Below are 23856 nucleotides of genomic sequence, written 5' to 3' on the forward strand. Positions count from 1 at the left end.
GCAAGAAGCCTACATAATGTGCTGCAAGTAATTTACTGACTTTTTTATGTTCACTCCTTCCAAAGTCGACTGTATCAGTACATCACAGAATAGAAAAACAAACGATGACTCTTGTTGTGCAGGTGAACATGATGCTAGCTCTGTGTCAAAAGAAGCCTTTGAATATATGAAATGAGGGTTTTCTTTTAATGATGTGCTTGTGACTCTAGAAACGGGTATGTACATTGTACACATATTTGTGTCTCACATCCTAACTCTGGGCGAAGTTTTTATTCCAGCGAAAACTAGTCTTTCACCCAGACCCGGAGCTACGATGCCTTCTCAGATGTTTTGTTCAAAAGCACATTAAAAGCTGGGAAAACAATTCTACGGGAAACAATTATAAGAAATAAAAACGGCGAAAATGTTTGTTTTGTTTTTTTCTCCAGGACCGCGTTTCCGAAAACGGCCTTCGGGTTTTGTTTTGTTAAGCAGCCACCATGTATCACTTAATCTGGAAAGTGGTTGCACTATCCTAGTTGAGCGTACGCTCAGCCGAGTATATGCTTGAAGCGGACAATTTCCGGCTTCAGGCTTCCTGACGCGGATTTCTGCAGAGCCGAACGGCTCCAGCATGGCTTCGACGGGACTCCAGCTAATTTCCCGGGCGCTTTCCAAAAGGCCAAGGTAACGTCAGAGGCGGTGAGTCGGCGGGACTAGGAGGGCTTCTTGATACCCATGACAGTGGAGATCCACTGGAGGTGCGACGATATGGTGTGGAAGTGCTGCGGCACGGGGCGGTCGTTGCACATGCTCATGCTGCTTCCCACTCCGAACAGGTACCACCGGTCGCCCCGCCAGCACATGAGTTGCCGACCAGGTAACGACTCGTGCTGAAACGAGGGGAGAAAAAGTTTGTTCGGCGAACTTAAAAAAAACATTGAAATGAAAAAAAAAGAAGGGCTTGACAATTTTACAAGTATTTTTTTGTTGTTGTTGCTATATTTACGCCGTTAGACGAAATTTAGGTGAGGGTAGCCCTACCCTAGGCACCGCCGGGTGCTTTCAAAACTCAGCACCTTCTCTCGGCTCTCATTGGTTGGAGAGATGATTCACGTATGAAATGTTGTTTGTAAAATTGTATCTCCGTTTCGTAATAGTATTTTATTAGTAAATAGTTTACGTTAAAAAAACAGATAATTTAGATAGAGTCATTATTGTTTTGAAAAAAAAAATATATCCCGAAATTGCTTTTTGCTTCGGTTTCAAACGATAACAAACATGGCTGCCCGCGTCTGCGGAGTAATCAACCAGAGCAGCTCGTCGAGGTCGTCTATTTTTATAAGTGCGAGTCGTTCTGCGTTCACCGACGTGTTTAGAGGAAGATCTCCTCAACCGACCTAGTTTGCAGCAAACAAGTGTCGCAAGTACGCACCTTCGGAAGCGCTGTTGGCGCTGTGCGGGGGCTTCGGTTCGTAGAGGGACTGGCCTAAGCCTAGCGCCCCAGTTCAGCTATTGTAGATTGATCTAGCTTGATTTGTTCCTTTGCGCGTGTTGATGCTGAAGAAAGATATTGGTTCCCGTAAAAGTGGCCCTGCTGCTTTGTGAATTGTGCGACCGTTGTGACTGACACCATGGTTTCAATAGCCGAGAAGATACCTACACAGATAAGAATTTGCGAGCGATTTGGCTGGAGGTTCGCTTCGCATCAAGTTGGTCCAGGTTTGTTCTCGCCATTCCGCCAAGGAAAGTAGCTATCAAGTTTTGCAGTGCATCTGGCCTGTTAATACGAACATTTCAGTTCAAGTGTAAACTGTGCGTCTTGATGCTCACCCACCTTGCTGGCAGATATCATGTGAACATATAACAAGAACAAAACATGGTGGAAGGACTACATATTCATTTTGTTCATTTTAGGGGCGAAGCTCCTTACGGTCTAGCCTTGTCCATCCGTCCGTGCTCACATCGACTGCACTGCCTTCGGGATCGGCCCGCTTAATAATAAACAATAATAATTAAAAAAAATCCCGCACGGGGGTTTGAACTCAGGACCGCTTGCTCCCGAGGCAGACGTCTTAACCCCTACGCTAAACTCCAACGTTGCATGTGGCCGCTCAACGTCTATACAGGAGAGGGCGCTGCGGTCAAGTGTGTATATAATCGCGTTAAACTTTGCATGCATTGGCTCAACGTTTATAGACGAGAGGGCGCTGTGGTCAAATGCTCAACTGCGTATATAACCACGATCCATACCACACATTCTCTTTCTGACATGGACCGTTGACTTACGCGGTGGAGACGCGTTCTCACGGCTTCTAGCGTATCCAAGCTGATCCGCTAGAAGAACCACTCGCTCTCCATTTCACCGACCATAAAGCACTAATAATGAAGTCGAAACGCAACCCGGAACTCAGCACTCCCTATAAACAATACAAAAAAAAATCAGCACTATTAGCACTACCTATGAACAATAAAATCAGAATCATCAGCACCACCAGAGCTTCGCCTTAATCAACCTCATTCACCACGTGGAGATGCGGCCTATTTTCTTTTTTTTCGTCCTTTTGGTCGCTTTTACCGCACATCAACAGACACTGACAGACGCTTGTATTGGAGCGTGGCTCGTGCGCGATGGAACGGTAGAACGCCCTTTTCATGGTCGCGTCTTGCAGACGTTGCAGAAGTTTTTAGACGGGGGCAGAATAGCAGACGGACGAGGGCGAAAACGGACGCCGACGCACAGTTCTCATGTCCGCGTCTGGGCATTGCAGGCGACGATACACGGTGGTCGAATAGCAGACGTTGCCGGAGGCTGCCGCGCGTTTGCTCGTACGACTAGTAGGTGGTGTCAGACTTCCCGACTAGACGCACCGGATGTCGGGAAAATGGAGACAATAGGCTTCCCAGCATGTTCGGTCGAGCAGCCAAGCCAATCCAGTAGTAATGGGCAGGGCCCTGATCTGTGGGTGGGGCTTAGAACGGGCCGTGACCTCTGCCTAAATTGCGTGTAAGGCCGTAAGTATTGCACTATTTTTGTTTTGTGGAAAAATTTAGAAAAAAAGAGACGTGTCCCAGTTAAGCCCTTTCATTTTTTTTTTTCATTTTAGTGTTTTCTTTAAAGATCACTCATTTAGTTTCCAAGCTGAACTTTCCTTTGCAATCTGGAGTTGGCGAGACTGATAGATGCCATGTATGCTTATAAGCACAGTCGCCTTAAAGCTTCAGTGGGCCCAGTATCGGAGCAGGCATAAAGATCGTTTGGTGCTCACATTTCTGACGACTTACTGGAAGATTAACAAAAACTACCATATACAGCGGGCTATATAACCTTAATACCATTGCCCCGAAATTAATACAAAGGCCACATGTTTGGCCTTTCAATTTGCCCCAGATATGTAACACGAAAGTAACGCAAAAACTAAATTAGTTAGACGGTACCTACGACGGTAGGTGTTTGGAGTCCATAGTATTTTAGTTCGTTCAAGAGGCCAGCTGGGCGCCACTTTTTTCATTATGAATTTAGCTTCTGCATTCGAACACGGATGTCTTCAATGTCTTTTTTAAATAATGCATAGTAGGTGACAAATTAATGGGTTTTTCTCGAAGCGAAATAGTTGGTGTATAAATGAAAAGCTAACTCGAGGAGGTGGACGAATAAAACGTATAATCAGAAAAATAGTGCAGAGGAGCGTGGTGCGACCCAATCGAATGGGACATCAGTGTTCCATCATTTTTAACACTCTTATTTCCACGTACACGGCGGATTCGAAGCACCACGTACGAGTACTCAATTCGTGCTTCAAAGGGTGACGCAACACATGTGCAACCCGTGTATGAGATTATACTCGAAAAACTTTATCTTTCGCTGATATTAAGGTGTAGAATAGGCGTAAGCATATAGGGCATCCGGACATACTCCATTACTTCATTTAACTAAACGTATTTCAGTGAACATTCTTTAGTTTTAGTGAATGTGCAGTACTCGTAAATTAAATTTTCTCCGCATCTGTGTAGGGCCGGTTAGTTTTTCTTTAGCATTTTGTGATTTTGCGGCGAGATTTTCTCCGGTAAGCTTCTGTTCGCCGCCGCGTTTCACCAAAATGGGTCGATGCGCTAGGGGAAAGTGGGGAAGTCAAAGCGAAGCGCACGTGGTGACTAACTGAGAACTTAAATTCTATGGATGTGAGCAGAGGCGTTCCGGGGATATTGACCAAGTTGGAACTCATGCAGATTTCCCACAAATTAAAAAGATTTGTAAGTTGTTTATACAGCGAGAGTTCAGTCTGCCAGAACATGGCACCATTGTTATCCGGTTTAGATGAGGAATTTAGCCAGTGCAGTACGACTGCTAGCCCGGGGTCTTTGACGCACGTGCATCATGCAGTAGTGACAGACAACCGCACGCCGGTATCCAAAAATTCAACAAAATTAGGCAATTATCAAGGTGGCGCCGTCACGGCGGTGGAAGAGAACGAAAACGCGTGCGTTATCTTCTGTTTCTGTAGGTTCACATCGAGGGAGAGAACTTTCAAATGCAACACCAAACGCTTCACTAAACTTCGTTGAACCTAAGTCCGGACGCAGCCGACACTGATGGGACCAATCAACCAGCGTCCAAAGCACTCCAAGACAATGTTCGCCATATTTCTGTGCATGTTCCAGTATCGCTGAACCAATCATGCTTGGGAAAGGCCCAGTGACTTTACAATTTACGGTTTGATTGGGCCCCTTTGCACGTGGAGGCGGCTGCGTCTGGACTTGAGGTGAAACAAAGTAGAGAAATAATGGATTCCACTCGGCTCATTTTCATTACACAGCGCGCCTACAGTGCCATATCGTCCCCGAGCGCTTTGGACACCCTGCGTACGAGAGAAGGAATGCGTATTGCGTTGTCCACGCTGTCGCGCAGTCACGCGGCGCCGAGACTGTGGCCTGCGAACCGAGATCACGGGGTCGCCGAAACATCAGAGACGGCTGTCTGGACTGGCGCTTTTGCGTACACAGCAATAGATGGCGACATCCCCCCCCCCCCCCCCCCCCCCAATTCAAAGGCAGGACGGTAGGACGCACCACACCCCGAAGGGGAGGTGCGTCCTGCCGTTCCCACTACGCAAAACCTGTCCGCGCCATGGCCATTCGACTTTTGCTGAGTGAGATGTGCTCTGCTGTGAATGTATTTGGCAGCATTTTTGAGACCTGAGGGTGAAAGCCCGAGAATCGAGAGGAAAAAACGGTTCCATCACCGCCTTAGATTGAACCGTTAAGTCGGTTTTCATTGTTGTCGTTTTGCATACCGCTCTCACTTTTGGGAAAGAATATTTATCCTAAAATTCTTGAAAAATGCTGGGCGCTGTGCTGTATCCCCTAAAAAAACGAAAAAAAAACGTAGATTGCCAAAAGAAAACAAACAAAAAAAATGTGACTTTAGACTTTAGTGCATTTCCCAAAAGAGATCACTCTAGCCAATTCTGTAACACGCGAATATATTTCTTTCATACCCAAGTTTATCGCTTTTATGAGTGCCTTTTATGTATATCTGCTGATTGCCAACCCACGCTGCCCAAATTTATTGGTAAAGGTAGTTTTTTTTTTTAATGAAATCCTAGTTTTCTTGTGAATTTAACAGTTTTCTTTTGTCGCCTCGTTGCCTGCCGTTATTTTATTGCTTGTTAGGAGTCAAATTCAACTTGTAGCCAGTAGTGCGCTTGTGCGTGCGTGCGTGCTTTTATGGGCAGGATCAAAATCCAATATGTGTGTCCGTCTGCGTGTACGCGAACATAAGTATTAGCCCCGAGCGGGACCGATTGGAGCGCTGCGATCGATCGATGGTGTCGTGGAGATAAGGATCACGTGACGGGGCCAGGTATTTTCTCCGCTCCGCCTTGCTTCGGCTGGGGAATTTCGCGCGTAGCAGCAGAAACTGTTCGCTTGCTATATTTTGCTTTTGCTATGGCGCAAAATGTGTGTACGACGAAACCTAAAAACAAATATAAATTCGCCAGGCGAAACGATCGGAAGGTTTGTTACGATGGAATCCTACGATAGCTTCATGACCGCCAACACCGCTCGGATACTTCGCCGTGGAGACCAACGAACATACTTCTACATCCTTTTCGCGCGCATCACGACTTCAAGCTGCAGAAGAAAAGAAATCCGTACTCGAAACTACAATGATCGATGAAGGCAGCTCAATCCAGAGATTCCCGAAGCAACGAAAATGATTCCACCGACTTGAGCGGCCGTAGCCGTACTCAACAGGCAAAGCCTAGCAGGGGTGCTCATCACTCGCTGCCCGCGACCGCTAGCCTCGTTGAATGGAAGATGTTCGCACGACCCCTTTCTTTTATTCAGTGGACCCTTTCTGTATAAATAGCTTGAATCTTGGTCTAGATTTTCCAGTTATATAGTGAGTCTTATTGCTTACTCGTCCCCTTGTCATTTTCAAAGTGCTGTGCCGTGGTGACGGTTGCTCTCGTGGCAGTGACGCCCTCGTCGATTCAGTTTTCTGCTTTCTTTGACGTACAGCTGAGGTGAACACGGTATGAAATACCCTCACCTCGTGTGGTACGTACACTTTATTTGTCGCGTGTGTTTCTCTTATTCCGAGGTGACGGCGGTGCAGACGTCAGCACGGATTGAGCTATAGAACATGTCTCGGTAGTTACGTGGTAAAGGACCAACATTTATTTTGCTGAACGTCACGTCAGTATTTGAGCCCGAAAAGTCACCGCAGTAGGTAATTTCATAGGGATTCCCTGCGCCCTTGATATTTCAACAGTCGATTGGCTTTCACGGGCCACGGCAGCCTCAAAGCCGCCTGAGAAAACTGCGAAAAAACCCGGCGATCGGAATGCCAAATTCGACGCCAGCTCGGCCGTCCACATAATTGATATATGTTAGCTTTGTCTGTTTCCAAAAAGTTACTAAAAAAAAAAAACTCGATTGGGATCTACGCTATCCCAGAATCTACCTATTTGGTCCGTTGACAAACCTCCAAAGCCACGACTACGGCCCACTTAATCGTGGTCAGTTTGATAAGAAGCTGGGTCACTGGGCCTTGTTTCATGGGGCCGGACATTTCATCGAACGAAGTTTTGTCGAACACCGCTTCACCGTAGCCATTTCATCTAATGCCTTTTCATGGGACGTAGTTGTGTCGAACACAATTGAATCGAAACCGTTTCCTAGAAACCGTCCCATCGAACGCCGTTTCATCCAACGGTTTGCTCGAAATGAAATAGCTTGCACATCCTGAATTACCTATCTTTATTTTGACTGCTAGAATCCCGTAACAAAGGAAGTACGTTTCATTGTGTTTTTGTATTAACGACAAATGCATGGCAGGCAGAACAACGAAGCCGCAACTTCAACTATGTAACAATGATCACGCGTGATGTTTTTCATACCCTCCTGCTTGCGAAGTGCAATTTTGTTCTAATTTTGAATTTGCCGCCTACATATTTTCGGTTCCCTGTTTTAAAAAGTTTACAATTTTTTTTTTCTGCTTTACAAGATCTCAAAAGTCTAGATTACCAACCTTAGAAAATAAAGTTTGGAGGACGAAATTTTTTTTCTCCATGGTCAGGCTTTCCACCATGTATAACTACAAGCTCGCCCGCCCATTTCTTTTCTCTTCAAGCTGGTTTTTTTGTGCGAAGGCGACGATTCATCTGAAGTCAAAGCCACGCCCTCTCACCGGAAGGCAGTGCGCTTCTACTTTCAAGGCACGGAAAAGGAATGGGTGAAAACGTTAGAGTTGCCATCACCTAGCAAAATACCTGCGCGAGGGGAGGCTCATATATACGTGTTTTCATAATGCGCCATACCATAAATATAGGGATTGAAAAAAATCGATGAAACGGCCGTCAGCAGTTCGATGTAACGGCGTTCTCTAATACATCTTGAGTTTCAACTTGGAGTTTTTTGATGAAACGGCGTTTTATGAAAAGGCGTTTGGTGAAATGCCCAGGAACCTCTGTTCCATAGGCTGCGACGCCACTGTTGTAACGCTGCTTGAGTTTAATTTTGACGAGAAGTATAACAAAGTTATATGAAAAGCAACCCGAAACTCTCGTACAAAATATCGAAATAAACGTGAATTGTGAATGCTAAACCTCAACCTACATGCTACCAAAAAAGCGCAGAAGCGGTCACGTGACCTTTGCTCCTACGTCACGACGAGGAGCCGTCAGGTGGAGCCACTCATTCTTCTTCTGGCTAATACATGTTTGTCTGAGTGCACACACATTCATGCGTGCGTGTGATGTGCGCGCCCATGTGTGTGCATGACCCATTTGGCTCTTTGAAAGAATGTGCTTACCATACATATTGAGTTATGACTTGACTCTTGTTGCCGCCCGCAGATGGTGCTCCCGGTGCCGGGAAGGCTAGAGTTGTAGCAGGCCGTGAATGTCACGATTTCCAGGTTCAGCTGCTCCATTTGGTCGCCTGTAGAGGTTGCAAGCTTACTTCGAGCGGCTCACCGACGACATCCAACCATTTCTCTGCGACACATTGCAGAAAGTTTCGCCGCGCTTTGTAAGCAGCCTCACCGTCTACATATATACCAGTTATGCTCGAGTCCCACTTGAGCGACAAACAGAAAGAACAGAGATCGACAAACTCCGAGTGCGTGAAGCAGGCACGCGAAGGTACCTTGGCAGGCTTGCTGTCTCTCGGTGCTCGTGGAGTAAGCACAAGTTACTTACAAGCTTGCCAAAGCTATTCTGTTTGTCGAACCGCACTAATGGAGCCGTCGAGTTATTATAATGTACGCTGGAGGTTCAACTGGAGCTAGTGTGCTGTCGCAAATTGAAGCAGACAGCGACCAGTCGACAATTGACTTCCGGTAATGCATTCCTATGGGAAAAGGCGAGTGCATTTTCTTTTTGAGCTCGATTATAAGAGCAAATATGCCGAATAATTCATACGTACTAGGTAGCCTGGTACATTTCTCCGTCAGGCAGACAAAATTATTGATCAGTAACGGCGTTTTTCTTTTTTTTTTTTTTCGAATGGCCTTTCAAATTGCACGGTGCTAAAACGGTTTCGTACATGCATTTTTATGCACTGTCGGACACTGTTAGCGAGAAAATGTCGGTGCTTTTCAGGATGGGGGATATACGTGCCAAATGAACGAAGGGCATCTGGAAAGCAAAGAGAGGCGGCCAGAACTACGCAGTAGAACTGGACAAGAAACTCCCTGTGCATGTTCGATCAAAATTAATTGAAGGCCACGTAATACATTTCAATTTTCTTTCAGCTCTGCGTGAAGATGCTTATTGTACGTTGAAAACATCACCCGCACGCTCAAAATATTTGAGAAGAAGTGCCTGATAAATGCTGCCTGTATAGAAAACAATAAAAAGAGGCACCTTTCATAGCCCACGGACTTTATTCTTTAAGTCTTGAATGTTTTTAATCAGAAGACGGGGTTATTTTTATATAGTGACAGGACTGGCATACTAGCAATATATAAGCGTCACCAGAATGCTAGCAAACCTTTAACACACTCTATATTCCTTTCGATTGTTATTTTGCTTCGAATCGTAGCTTGTTTTAAATACATCTATTGTGGAACACATCTCTGTGCCTGAAATAGGGCGAAGTTAAACATCGTTCACTGATGAAGAAAAATGCACTAAAGCAATTACACTTTTACGGTTTCACTAAAGGTGCATACTATCCGGTAAGACAGAAATAACAGAGGTGTTCCATGTTATTTTCCGGCGAAGAGACAAAATGCACGCGCCTTTTCCCATAGGAATGCACAGGAGCACCGCAAAAGTAGACTGATTGCTGTCTGCTTGAATTTGCGTCACGGAAGTCGCATAGACACGAGCGCCAGTTGAACCTCTAACGTATGTTATAATAACTCTATGAATGTAGCGAAAGAAAGATCAACGCCATCTCCCGTTTCTTCCGATTGTCCATCTCCCGAACACTTCCGACGCCACTGGTCCACTCCCTGAAGCGGGTAATCTGAAGGTAACGTTAATCTATCTTCTTGTAAAAGATGCCTGAAATTTTTACAATGTGGCGTATAGTTCACGATTGCGCCAAACACTTTAAAAAAAAAATTGCGTTGAAAGCATCACGTGGTTTTGCAAGAATTCTATGTGGCCATAATAATTTTGATGGAAAAGGAACCTCCTGAAAAGTCTCGAAGTTTCAGATGAAGTTTCGCAATAGACTACTTCCATAAAGCCCTGCATGCAACACGGCGCGCGTTGCACCCTGGGAACTAGTTGGCCAGGGAGGAGAGTGGCATGGTTTCGGTTTCAATCGACACGTCGACAAGAGGTCACACACAGAGCGTGGACTGTTAACGGCCGTTATCTCATGCTCTCTGGTCCCGAGAGCGTCATTTGTGGTCTCTAAACTAACCTAAATGGCCAGACCTCGAAGCTTTAGCACAAGTCCCGAGACGTATAGCTTGTCTTAACGCATGCTTGTTATGTTTTTGTACTTGAGCCTTTCTGTTAGCGTTTCGAGGTATGTGGACGAGCCAGTGCTGGGAATCTCGACGCTGCGAAGCTCGGGGATCTTGCTTGTGTGCGAATCAGCATCGAGCTCGAACCTTTACATTAGTATTGTTGATCAGGAAGTTTGTTTCGTGCGTCCATAGACGAAATGTGACTTTTTGCGATTACTTTTTTTCTTAATACGCCTGAGTACTCGAGGTAAAACTGGGAGGCGCCATTGAAAAGTCCCATTTGAACACACTTCTCATCTCTTATCTGCACTACCCCGCAGCACTGCACGATGTGAAGTTTCCACCTGCTTGCATTCCAACAAATATTCAACATCGCATATGCGCATAAAGTTAACCTGCCAATCATATAGGCACATTCGCACATACAAAGGGTTTTAAGAAAGCAAAAGTCGAGCACTTGTTTGAAGAATGTCGCACCGTTCGCCGGAAGTGCGCCGGACGGGCACGAACCGCTATGCGGTGCGCCAAACGAACGAAATTATTCAAAGCGCATTTGACGGTTGCTAATGGCTATAATATTTGTTATGTGTTTGATTTATTCCTGGTTGAGTATGCCGAGATAATTTCAGACACACCGGTCAGGCACAGATCTTGGGCGTCAGGAAAAGCTCATCCAAAAAGGCTTACCGAGGAGTAGGGGACGCTTGTATAGGGCTTCCGTCGTAGCAAGCCGATCTCAGTGTTTGCGAAAACTTAATCTTCTATCAGCATAAAATTTGAGTGTGAGATATGTAATGACTCGAGGAAGACATCGTAGTAACGTTTGTGCAGTAGTGAGGTCGAATTTATTGCGTTTCCCTGAAAGTTCATCCGCCAACGCCGGGCTCAAGTTTGATAATCCTGTGAAGATGCGGCTTGCTTTTCGCCCAATGAAGTAACAAGAGGCGGACATTTGGCAAACGAAATACGTGTAGGGCTCAAATGACCAAATTTCAGTTGTAGTTCACTGGTACTAGACTGGATTACTGACATTGAGCTCAAAGATGCACTCGTGGGTCGTGGGGTGAGGTGATCCACGTCTTACTACGTTTGCATACGCACGCACAATATCCGGTGTTTCGGGAACCAAGGAAAGTGCCCCGGTCTTCGTTTTGTAACGCTCGAGAATGAGTGTGTTGTACGTTCGTGAAATGTCAGATAATCGAAAACGCAATCAGCGCGTTCGGTCGCGGCTTGATAGCATGAGATGAACCTGCTCACTCGAAACCGAAACTGAGTGGCCAACTAGTTCCCAGAGTGCGTGGTATTTCGCCGCGATGGGGTGCGTCGGTTTTGGAAGAAGTCTATTAGCCAAGCCTTCTAGGAAACGTCCAGGAGGCTGCTTCCGCACTTCTTCCACAGAGGCTTCGACTTGCTTTGTCTCTTGGACGTAACGGAACTATAGTCACTGCTTAAAAAACACAGGGCGTGGTTAGTCCCGAAAACTCTTGATCCACACTCAGTAAGGTATTAGCCGATAAGAAGGCCGAATCAGGAAGCGAGAAGAGTGAAGGAAATCGTTAGGATATGCCCTGCGTTTTTGAAGCTGTCAGCTAATCCTTGAGCTGGGAACCGCAGCGAAGAGTACTCGCCTTTCAGGTCGTATCCCAAGGTGACGCAGGTTTCACCGACAGATGTCCTCTGGTTGGGCGCAGGAAGACAGGACGGCCTGACGTAGTGGGATTCCTCGACCTCCGTTTCCAGACGGACCAAAGAGAGCTGAGCATTTACCATCGGCGAATGGATGATCTGGATGGCCCTCAGGTACACGTCGAACGGGGAGGCAGACATCTTGCGCACTGAGCCCAGACGGACTGCCCAGTTATGGTTGTCGGGGCTGGAAGGACAAGCAGCGCTCGTCGATCAGTGATTCTACATTGCGTGCTATTTTGAGCTGACGATTAAAGCTGGAGAATTATTTGAGGACGCGAAAAAACCATGCGGTCGTTCATTGGTTCGGCGAGCTTCATGTTTTCTAAATTATTTCAGAGATGTTATGTAGCTGTGTTTTGTTGTGATTCTGAGGGGCACGTCCTTCTTGACTATGCGACCTTTGAAGGAGCACTAAGCCCCTCCTCTCTCTTTCTCTCTCCCCCCTCTAAAAACAAAAACAAAAGCAGCTACCACGTTATTGACGCCGTGAGACTGGTTTTGTGTTAGCAGGGGCTCCGCAACATGCTGTAATTGTAATACGTCAACCCTCAAAGAGAAATCTATCTGTCGGGGTGTCAAAATTGTCCCGCGACGTAAATATTTTGCCAATTTCTGTTTTCTTTTCGCGGAAAGTTTATTTCGTGGCAGAGAAGCCCTACCCTTGGCACTTAAATAAGTGTTTTAGAGAGTTCAGGGAACCCCTGAAGGGGCCTTTAAAGTGTATTTTGATATTGTCTTCTTATGGCGAGAACTCATTCTACGCGCCCTAATCATCCTAGAAAACCTAAAATTACAATCATGCTTGTCCTTATTAAAGGGGTCATGAAACGATTTTCCTACTTCTTCCTCCTTAGCTTTAATCCTCAACTCAAATGCGAATTGTGAAATCACGTGGTCGTGACATTCCTTCGGCACCGGTGTGATGACTCCTAGGTTCCACCGTGCTTCCTATGCACACCATAGAACTTGTCATTCCCCAGTGACAATAAGTTCCCTCAGGGCACTTATTGGCCACGAACGCGAATCCAAATATTCGTCGACGGATTGATTGTTGACGAGCGCATACGCCCGAGTGACGCAGTTCTCGTGTCCAATGCGTGAGCTGGGCTCTGCTGACGTCAGTTTGGCGCCCGTGACGCGCTTTTGGTACGGCGGATGTATCATAGTGAAAAGGCGGAGAGCTTTCGAAGGCAAGAAGGTACAAAATAGTCCCCTATATATTCAAATGTTCGTACCGAAAAGCTGGCTTTGGACTTTCTAGCCTCTTTCTTTTGGCCAACTAAACGATATGCGATTAGTAAAGTCCCAATTTAAAATCATTCATCCCAACCCAAAATTCGTTTCATGGCCCCTTTAAGCACGCGACCAAATATCGCGATGTTTGGTCGCGTGAGCGATCTCATTTTTTCGTTATTGTTTTTTTATATTTGATATTCTGTCCAGTTTATTGACATAGGAAATGTATAGGCGTAACTACGTAGGGAACTCGGGCTTGAGCGGAATCGCACCGTGCGTTCCACACCATCAAGAGCACCGTTCTTAGCAGGCGACAGGTAGGAGCTTGGTCTGATTATCGGGGACCTCTGCCAGGCCAACCATACCACTCCTCCTCGGATGCGCTGTGAATAGCACTGACGGTTATTTCTACTTACTGGTTCCCTCGAGGTCCTACTTCTGCGGGGTGAAAGTAACAGGGTGAACCGAACGCTCACCGACATAAAATACAGGCATGGCCGCGAATGTCATAACAGGCAAGCTATGGATAGGCCAGGTGGCGTACAATCCTCGGATATTACATCTAAGCTAGATTGTCACGCGTTGACGCCACCAAGCGGCAAAGCTCGCTACTACGGTACCCTTGGCCGTAAGGGGCACCTGACGTTACGAGCGCATACGCATTGCGCTTCTGGCTGGCCAATTTCGAGGCGAGAGGTAGAGAGCTCGCAGCCACGTCATTTCGTTTCCGTGCCCCTTTAATTCTCATGGCTTTTTGGGTTTCGGGCCTTCAAGTCTCATCGACTGCGGACCGCCGTCTCCAGGCCCTCTTAAGCAGTGATCAATAAATTGTGTACTGGGTTGTAGAAGACGTTCTGAGCATGCGCAGTGACCAAGGAATCTCGAACGCCGCGCATGCGGTGCACAGCCCAGTGACTTGGTATTTTGTGCCTGGGTGAGCCGAACCGTGGTAAGTTGGTGCTGGAGGACTAAAGGACTACCCCGCCGTTCTTTTCTTGTGACTACATGGCCCCAAAATTGTGAACAATAATATCCAACTTCTTCATGCTCGTGTCACGACTCCTTCGAAACTCGAAAAGAGGCGGACGACAGACAACGCAGAGGAACCCTCGTCCCGGTCATTTGGTGTTCTCTGGTCATTACCTTCTTAGCATTCTCAAGTTTCTGTTAGGGATGGCGCGAACCTACCGAAGTTCGAGTTCGACCAGGTTTGACGTTTTCCGCCATTTAACTACAAGTTCAACATGAAGTTAGACTCAAGCTAAGGTATTCTGCGCATGCGCAGAAATTGAGAACCAGCTGACGCCACCTCGCGAAGGAGGGGTACGTGCAATATTTGGAGAGTTTATTGTTGATTGTTTCAAATTAATAATCTAACTAAAGCATTAAAAGTACATGTTTGCTTTCATATTGTGTAAACAACGCTTTTCATTTTATAAAATATAAAATAAACCACTGTACAAACGATTTTCCTCGAAATTATAATTTGTGTGTGCGTGCGTGCTCCTGTGTGTGTGTGTGTGTGTGTGTGTGTGTGCCAGGCAGCACCGCTCATAAGTCGAACTTTGTCGGATTTTGTTGAAGGTTCGACGAACTAGTCGAGCCTCAGGTTGGACAAAAGTCGGTGCCATTGCTCGTGTCGGTGCTGCACTCACCCTCTGAAACAGGAGCTGGAGGTGAGCACCCATTTGTTGCTGATCAAGGTGCCGTCGCAGACATGCTTGCTGTCTTGGAGCAACATGACGTGCCAGGGCCAGTCGCCGTGCCGGCCGGGTCTCGACGTGTACATGGCCGTGGCGTTCTGAGGGGGCGTGGCCGAAGACTTCCCGCATTCTGAAAGTAACACTGTTTTCCTTACAATAAGATCGAGCTTTGCAAGGCGTCAGTCAGATCGGGGCTGAGGCAAGCGCCGCTAACATCCAGGCAGTTATTTTGCCAATCAAACGCTTTCCAAAAGACACGTGCAGATTGTTGGCAGGTCTGAATCAACTGTCTGACACAGGAACAACCGACAATGTGAACGACGCGAACATTTTGACGATCAAGTCGAAGCACCCGAATTTGTTGCTTAACAAAATTAAAAAAAAAAAAGTCACAAACGGAAAAAAATGCGCATTTAATAAGCTTTCGCGTGTGCACGGGGAGCACGGGGAGGGGAACACCACCCAACGGGCCCACCTTTTTCGGGGCCCGCCACACTCAAGCTCCTTGCGTCGGTTTCTTATGTTTAGACTTTATATATGGCTAAAAAAAGAAGGTAAACGACTCTAGTGTGAAAAATGTATTGTGTGTTTTTTTCGAAACCCCATTTAATCGGCAATCAATGAAAAAAAAAGTTTCGGCGTGTCAGAGGGAACAGGTTTTTGAAAAAGAAAGCTTCACCTGGATTTTGAATTTCTGCACTTTGAATTCTGAACTTGGCGCGTTTGACCGAAAATTCAAATTCTGAACTGACGATGTGGATTTTCGTCTGCCCTCAAAATATTTGCTCGCGAAAACTAAGCACACGCACGACATAATGTCTCACGAGTAATTAGTAGGGCAATTTATTTAAGCTTCTTTTTTGTGGCGTCATGGTTTTATTTGAATATCAACATGTTTCAGATTAATGTGAAGGCCGTGGTTTGCCTTTCTCTAATTTCGCATGCAACATAAGCTTGATGGTGACTGACAGCTTAAGAAATGCGATTCTGGGCATCTTTTGTGCCACCGATCCCTACCTAAAAATCCGGTATAACTTTTCGCTATCCGGAATATGGAACCGGAAATCTATCTGGATTCTATCTGGACTCTACCTGGAATTTAGGTTTTCAGCAATTATTTCTTTGTCTGCAACCTGGATTTCGGGTTTCCAGAAACAAATTCCCAGTTCCATAATCCGGATAGTGAAAAGTTATACCGCATTTTTCGGTAGGGATAAGAACGTAGTAAGCTTTTCTGGGCTAGCTACAAAAGAAGCGCTCTTCTTTGGCCTTTTTATCGGCGCATGCCGCAATCTGTGCCGCCGTGGTCATAATCTACTTGGGATACCCGCTTCATAGGCTGACTAGGAAATACATAGTACGCTACGCACTTGGGGTCACTGCTACAAGCGGCACTCACAGATTATTTCGTTGATTTGACAATCAAACTAGCAATCGTCCTATGGCGATGGGTGAGCGGCGTTTGGGAACTTGTTCCTTAGCAAATTATGTTTTACTGTTGACAAACGACGACAATGAGCTGCAAGCCTGTGCAAGCATGTTCTGAAACCTGCAGACTGGTATTCAGAACCCTGCTTAGACAGGTTTATGGATCATCGTCGTCGTTTGTAATCAGCTAAAGAAAATTTCCTAAGGAACCGGAAGTTCTCAAATGCCGCTCACCTATTCCATTGGTCGTTTTGGAGCGCGCCGGCATCAGTAGACCAGGTCCGAAATGGAGCAACGCGATCCGAATGGAGTCTCTCCGCATCCGTATCCCCGTGGAACATGACCACTCCTCCGGGATCGGTGGATGCCTTCCCGTCATTCACTTTCCCGGGAATTCCCTTTTCGCGGTCCCGGATCTCGAAGCACATGTTTTCGCAATCGCGGCGCTAACTACACGTGTTCAACGCACGAGCGAAGTTAATCATGGTGTGAAAGATGCGTGTCGATAAGCGATGTGCATCAACTTAGCAGCGTAGCTCACTTGCCTCATCATCGGAATATTGGTGAACGGTGCCCCAAGTAGGTCTCAATTTTTGGCCTCTTCTGCGGAGGTCCGAAATGGGAGTCGGATTCACGCGGGAAATACAAGCAATCCTCGTCGTCGCTACTACACTCGAGCCGCTGCTGCTGGATGAGCTGCTCCAGCAACTTGACGACGAGTTGCAATCAAGCAGCAGCAGCAGCACTAAAGGGGGCGGCACTTCGCGAGCGGCCATTACGAAATTTTCCGCGGCGATATGCCCGACGAGAAAGAAAGTCACGTGTGCGCGCCGAAGGCTGGCCAGGCTGGCTTCAGGCCGAATTCGCCGAAATCAGCAAAGCGACTTTTTTCGGATCCGGATCAAGATCTGGAGCGGGAGCTGATACAAACCGACGAATGGAACACGTCCGTCTCGATCCCGATCGCCATGGGAAATAGCTGCACTCCAGAAATATCGACGCCGGCGCGCTCCAAAACGACCCGTGGAATTCGCCATTAGATTAGAATGTGGTCAGTATCTCCCAAGATACCTTTGTTACACGTTATAATCGGAGGCTAAAACTATAAGATTAAGAATTAATTAACCATTTTATTATTTTTTTTTGCTATTTGGTAATCCCATTTTTGTATAAAGTAAAACGGTACCTTGGAGGCTGCACTGCAGATAAACCACCAGCTTTGTCTGGCAGTGAGCCGATGAAAACCTGCAAGAAGAGACAGAGTTTGTTTCACATTTTCGCTCTTGTTTACGTCGTTGCGCCGCGTCACCTTAGTCCGGGGGACTGGGGATCCAACAGCTGCAGGTAGCTGTCGCTGCTGTTCCCATCCCTGTGCAACTCCATTCTCGAAGGTGGCCTGGAACGGTTATAGGGTGCGACATATAAGTTGCGTGGCTGCTGCGCTGGAGAAGAAGACAGTAAAACCTTGCGTTCTGTCCTTTCTAGCACACTATCCGACAAACATACCGACGGCCTGCCACCAAATGCATATTCGACAAATCACTCTTTAGGCATATCCAGCAATTTTTGTTGAAATTAAAATTTTGAAGCGAATTTTCTGTTGCTTTCGGTGCGCCCATTTTGTTTTGTTTTTGTTTAAAAAAACAGAATACCAGGTTCTTTTCTAACTGCTACAATAGGCGGATCTCGCTATATTCTGTGTCAGGTTAAGGGTGAAGTAGAAGCTCCTCCCACCTCTTTCCACTTTAGCAGAGTGAACGCTGGAGAGAAGGTGACCAGCCTTAACTTGTCACCGACTATAAGCGTCCCACGCATGCGTTACGCAGCCAGAACTGTAGTTCATAGAAGGCAGGCGCCAGTTCACGAGACAGCTCGTGCTGCCTCGCGCTCAGAATTCCAGCGAGGTCGTCGCACGTGCAGAAAGGCTACAGTTCCCACCATGGATGGCGGCAGTGGTGGCGTAATGAAACCTGCGGTGAGATCGGTCTATCCAAGCTTTAGTTGTCAAGTACGTTTCAGGGACATCCACTAAGTCATCTGTCAGACGACGGCATCGACTTGAGACTGCAAATTAACCCCGTTTGAGCTCTAACACACTCGCTTCACTTTAATCTTTAAAAATAAGAATGTATTAGGAAGAAACTTAACCTCAAGATTCCAGTCCGTTTTTATGTGTTGTTTTTATTTCTAATCTCACACATACAGACACGCACACACACACGCACAAAGGTTTATACTATACGAACTGTCCGCCGACAACATGCTTGAGTTTGCGGGAAAGTAAACGCCTGCAACAGAACACTGTAATCGCAATCGTAACAACTAACGGAAGGTACTACCTACCCCAGGTTGAGTATAGAACACGCGGTTGTCGCCAGATTTTTGAGTATGACGTCGCGGCGAAACAGGGGAAGTGTCGAGTTGAAGTCGTCCATGCAGATCTTCTTGTACTGTCCCTTTTCATTGGCCATCAGGTATCCTTGGTGCGGGTGCAGCAGGGGTGACGTGCTCACGGTCTCTGAATTCGATGCGAGCGTCACTGGAAAGTTAAGGTGATCGATTAGCGCATTTTTCATCTTGGGAACTTAAAGCTCCTAAGGCCAGCGAAATTTTGATCGTGAATGATTTGCCTCAAAATTTATTCAACAAATTATCTGAACTATTAACCCAAATTATAAGTCTTCATAAATTGCTTCGCAAAGTTATTGCATTTTGAAATTCGGTCTGAGAAGCTGCAGAAAGGCCCCACTGCAACAGTAAACACTCGACGTCAGATGTAATTCGGAACAATAAGGCGGAGGTACAGATTGTTCTCGACGGGGTACATGGCGTCTGATGGTGTGAAATGAATGCTGGTTAAGCTCACACCAGCAAAACAAACCAAACACGCGCAACATACTGTTTCATAGACTGCCTGCATGACTTGCAAGTTCTACGACATGTGACGTCACTGCACTGGAAAGCCCGGGAAAAGTTTAATGTTGGCAACAATTTGCCGCTTTCTGAATAGCTATTTTAAATTTAGATATACTAATAAGTAGCATGCTGGAAAAAGCAAAGCCTAGGTATTTCTAAGATGTGTTCAGTTTCGGTAGCTAAAAAATCACCGGGCTGCCGCTTAAGAAAAAAAAAAAAAACTCATCACAAGTATCCCGCATGCTCCACTAATTCGTGCACTGTTCACGAACGAGGCTCACTCGTTCACTCGCCAACAGACTATACGCATATATATTGTTAAAGAAAGTTCGACAGAACCCGCTCGACAGAAACCGTGCACACCAACGCACACGACAGTTTAGAAGGAGTAAGGGGTTCTGCGTTTTCGGGAAATATCGAAACCCCAATAAAACTGACCCCCGAGCCTATTTCAGCAAAATCGGAAAAACCGTAAAACCCCGATTTAGACCTGCCCTTCAATAAGAAAAATGTAAGCCTCAGGGGACGAAAGTTTCTCTTTAACCACGACAAAACACCCCCAAGACTGCTTGTAAAAACGGCACATACACTAAAAGGTCTAAAACAGAGCTGAAGAATTTATTTTGCAAAAACTGCTTAAAAAGGCACTGAGGCCAAGCAAAACAAAAAGAGAAGAAGCCAAAAACCCTCTTTCCACAACTGAGCCCAAAGAGATCACCACAAAAACACAAAAGACGTCGCGACCACCACCTCCTCCTCTACCTCTAAAACTCTTGCTATGCGAAAGCTAGAACCTCATTCCACACCGGAATAACTTTGTTCGTCCAAGAAAGAATTGGAGGAAAAAGCAGCCGTACTTGTGGGAACCGATAAGTCAGGCTTGTTTTCGGTTACGCCGAAGGTGGAATTTTCGAAGGAAATTCGATATAACCATTTCAGGGTTAGTTAGGCCTTTCGACATCAGTTTGAAGCAAGCTAAGGAGAAATTGTTGCCGCGAGCGCAGCTGACCAAGAAGGCAGCGCGCTCGTGGTCTAACGGTTATCGCGCGTGCTTTCCACGCTGAAAGCGAGGGTTTGATTCCTGGCCGCGGAGGTACACTTTTGTTGACTCTGTAAAGTGATATTCTGGTAAATTCGAGAACCATGTTGGCTTGTTCGAGGTCAGAATGTTCTACGCGCCGAACCTTCTACGCCGAACGATCCAGAAGCCCACGAGGGTACATAATGGATTCCGCAAGGCGAGCGGAGTCAGTTTCGCCCCAGCGTTCGACTCTGCTGCTACGCCGACTTCGACGCCCGCGACGTTCTGTTATTATCTTTTGTACCCTTTTATTTCTGGCACAAGTTCGCCACATTAAACGTTTATTTCTTCCTGTTTATTTATTGTTTTTGGTCACCACCCGTGACATTTTGGTGGAGGTGCGGGGTACCGCATGCCCGTGCAGCGTTCCCCTCCCAGGGCCCGCAGTGCAAGCCCGATTCCAAGCCCGGTGAGAAGACCACTCAACGCGGAACCTGAAACTCGGACCAGTCGCCGCACCCAAGGTCTACACCCGGAATACGGACTTCTGCCACCCAGGACCAGGCAGCCAACGAGGCCGACGATGGACGACCAGCAATCGCAGTCCCCGACCGCCGCCGCCGTCATCTACCTGCCTGTTGCCCAGCGTACTCCGACGACCTTCCATGGCGAGACCCACGAAGACGTAGAGGACTGGCTTCAGCACTACGAACGTGCAGCACGCCATAATGGATGGACCACTGAGTAGCGCCTCCAAAACCTCTACTTCTCCTTGGAGGGTACCGCGAGGCAGTGGTTCGAGAACCACGAGGCGTCGCTTACGTCGTGGGACACCTGTGTCGCTGGCCTGAAGGAGACATTCACGAACCAGACACGACGACAGCGCGCGGAAGACCTCCTTCAAGTACGAACTCAAGGGCCCAACGAAACGGTCACCAGCTTCGTTGAAGACGTCCTCCGCCTGAGCAGCCGCGCCGACCCTCTGTCCACCGAGGAGAATAAGCTGCGCGTCCTGATGAAAGGAGTGAGGAGTGACATCTTCGGTGGCCTTGATCGCAACCTACCAACTACTGTCGATGAATTCGTCGCCGAGGCATCTAACATCGAGCGGGCCCTGTCAGTCCGAGCCACCCACTACAACCGACTCGCCGGCACGCCTGCTGCTTCGACGCTGACGTCTTCCCGATTCGACGAAAGCGGCATCAGCGCTGATACTCTCCGGGCAATTGTCCGCGACGTCGCCCGGGAAGAGCTCAGGAAGCTGCTGCCTGCTGCCAACCAGCCGGCTTCGCTGTCGATAGCCGGAGTGGTACGCGAAGAAGTTCAGCGGGCAATTCAACCGGAGACTCCTGCCAGCGTGGCCGCAGCCGATGAGCCGACAGTGACCTACGCCGCAGTGGCCCGACGACCGCCGCCAACTGCTCAACATTACCCGGTGGCGCCACGACGAGACCCACCAACGCAGGCGTACCCCTGACGCAACGACGAAGTACATCAGTACGACCGCCGAGAACAGCCGGCGCCAAGGAAAACCGACGTGTGGAGGACAGCGGATCGACGAACCATCTGCTACCACTGCGGGGAGGCCGACCATATCTACCGCCGTTGTCTTTACCGGCAAATGGTCCTGCGTGGGTTCCACCCAAACGACCCACGCCGGAGGACATCTCATCACGCCGGTCGGGAGATGCACTGCTCGCGTCGAGATCCACGGTGAAACGTGCCCTGTGAAGTTCGTCGTTCTGCAAGACTGTTCGAGGGACGTTATCCTCGGAATGGACTTTCTCTGCGAGTATGGCGCCGTCATCGACCTCGGGGCAAACCAGTTGACGCTACGAAAACCTGTTTTGCCGACGGTGGAGACCAAAACGACGTCGACCGCGATCCGAGTTATTGCCGACCATGTGAACCTGCCGCCGCGGTCGAGTGTTTTCGTCACCGTTATAACCGACGCAGCCATGCACGGTGAAGCTCTTCTGAAAGGCAGCGTCCAACTGCTCCTCGAAAAAGGAATTGGTGTCGCAAGAGGCGTAACGGATCTCCAAGAAAGACGTACAACTGTTCTTGTGACGAACTTTCGAGAGGAGCCGCAGCACCTAACGAAGGGTACCACCGCGGCCCACGTCGAGGAGCTTCAGGCGCCAGCCGTGGTCACCGCAATCTCCGAGGAAACCTCGTCGCCACAGCAGAAGAGCACGACGCCGCCGCCGCTCAAAATCGACCCCGAGCTCCCAGCTACGAAGCGCCGGCAACTGGCTGATCTCCTTGCCGAATACAGTGACTGTTTTGCCACGACATCGAAGATTCGCCAAACACCAATGGCGAAACATCGCACTGTTACCGACGACGACGCACTTCCTGTCCACCAGTCGCCGTATCGAGTCTCCTTAAAGGAAAGGAAAGTGATTCAAGATCAAGTCCAGGAGATGCTCGACGACGACATCATTCAACCCTTAAGAAGTCCATGGGCGTCCCCAGTCGTCCTTGTAAAAGAAGAAGGACGGAACCCTGCGGGTTCTGCGTGGACTATCGTCGACTGAACGCTGTGACGAAGAAGGACGTCTATCCGCTCCCCCGCATTGACGATACGTTAGACCGACTGCGCCACTCCCGATATTTTTCGTCGATGGATCTGAAGAGTGGCTACTGGCAGATTGAAGTCGACGAACACGACTGGGAAAAAACTGCCTTCGTCACTCCCGACGGACTGTACGAATTCAAAGTGATGCTGTTCGGGCTTTGTACAGCGCCAGCCACCTTCCAGCGTGTCATGGACACCGTGCTGGAAGGTCGGAAATGGCAGAGCTGCCTCGTCTACCTCGACGACGTCGTGGTATTCTCACGAGATTTCGACGAACACCTCAGACGACTTCGAGCCGTGCTTCAAGCCATCAAGACCGCCGGCCTGTCACTCAAGCCAACAAAGTGTCGGTTCGCCTATGGGGAACTAAAGTTCCTTGGCCACGTCGTGAACAACAAGGGTGTTCTACCTAACCCCGAGAAGACCCGCGCCGTAGCTGCATTTACGCCGCCGTCTGACAAGAAGGCCGTGAGAAGATTTCTCGGACTCTGTGCCTACTACAGGCGCTTTGTTCGAGACTTCGCCAAGCTATCCGCACCGCTGACACACCTCACGAAGGACGCCGTAAGGTTCGAGTGGAGAGAAGAACACCAGAGGTCATTCGACGAGCTCAAACGAAGACTCCAGACGGCCCCGATTCTTGGCCATTTCGACTAGTTTGCTGAAACCGAGATCCACACCGACGCCAGTAACACCGGACTGGGTGCGGTACCAGTCCAACTGCAGGACGGAGCAGAGCGAGTTATCGCATACGCAAGTCGGACGCTGTCTAACGCGGAGAGGAACTATTCAACGACTGAAAAGGAGTGCCTCGCTGTCGTATGGGCAATAACAAAGTTTCGCCCATATTTGTATGGAAGTTCTT

The 23856-nt window shown here is 47.8% G+C and overlaps 1 protein-coding gene across 1 annotated transcript in view; it reads right to left on the reverse strand.

The window, feature by feature from the left end:
- Positions 1–695: 695 nt before the first annotated feature.
- LOC8028413 (atrial natriuretic peptide-converting enzyme) overlaps positions 696–23856 on the reverse strand; it is an 82461-nt gene continuing 59300 nt past the window's right edge. Inside the window, exons 10-16 of the mRNA XM_040218232.2 lie at positions 18817–19012; positions 17783–17869; positions 17660–17718; positions 14998–15175; positions 12046–12290; positions 8300–8427; positions 696–872 (exon numbers count right to left, since the gene is read on the reverse strand). Of these exons, the coding sequence (XP_040074166.2) occupies positions 696–872; positions 8300–8427; positions 12046–12290; positions 14998–15175; positions 17660–17718; positions 17783–17869; positions 18817–19012 (1070 nt within the window). The remainder of the gene's footprint in view (positions 873–8299; positions 8428–12045; positions 12291–14997; positions 15176–17659; positions 17719–17782; positions 17870–18816; positions 19013–23856) is intronic.

The sequence above is a fragment of the Ixodes scapularis genome, unplaced genomic scaffold (genome assembly GCF_016920785.2).
Source record: "Ixodes scapularis isolate PalLabHiFi unplaced genomic scaffold, ASM1692078v2 PGA_scaffold9__187_contigs__length_104089568, whole genome shotgun sequence".
Classification (NCBI taxonomy): Eukaryota; Metazoa; Arthropoda; class Arachnida; order Ixodida; family Ixodidae; genus Ixodes; species Ixodes scapularis.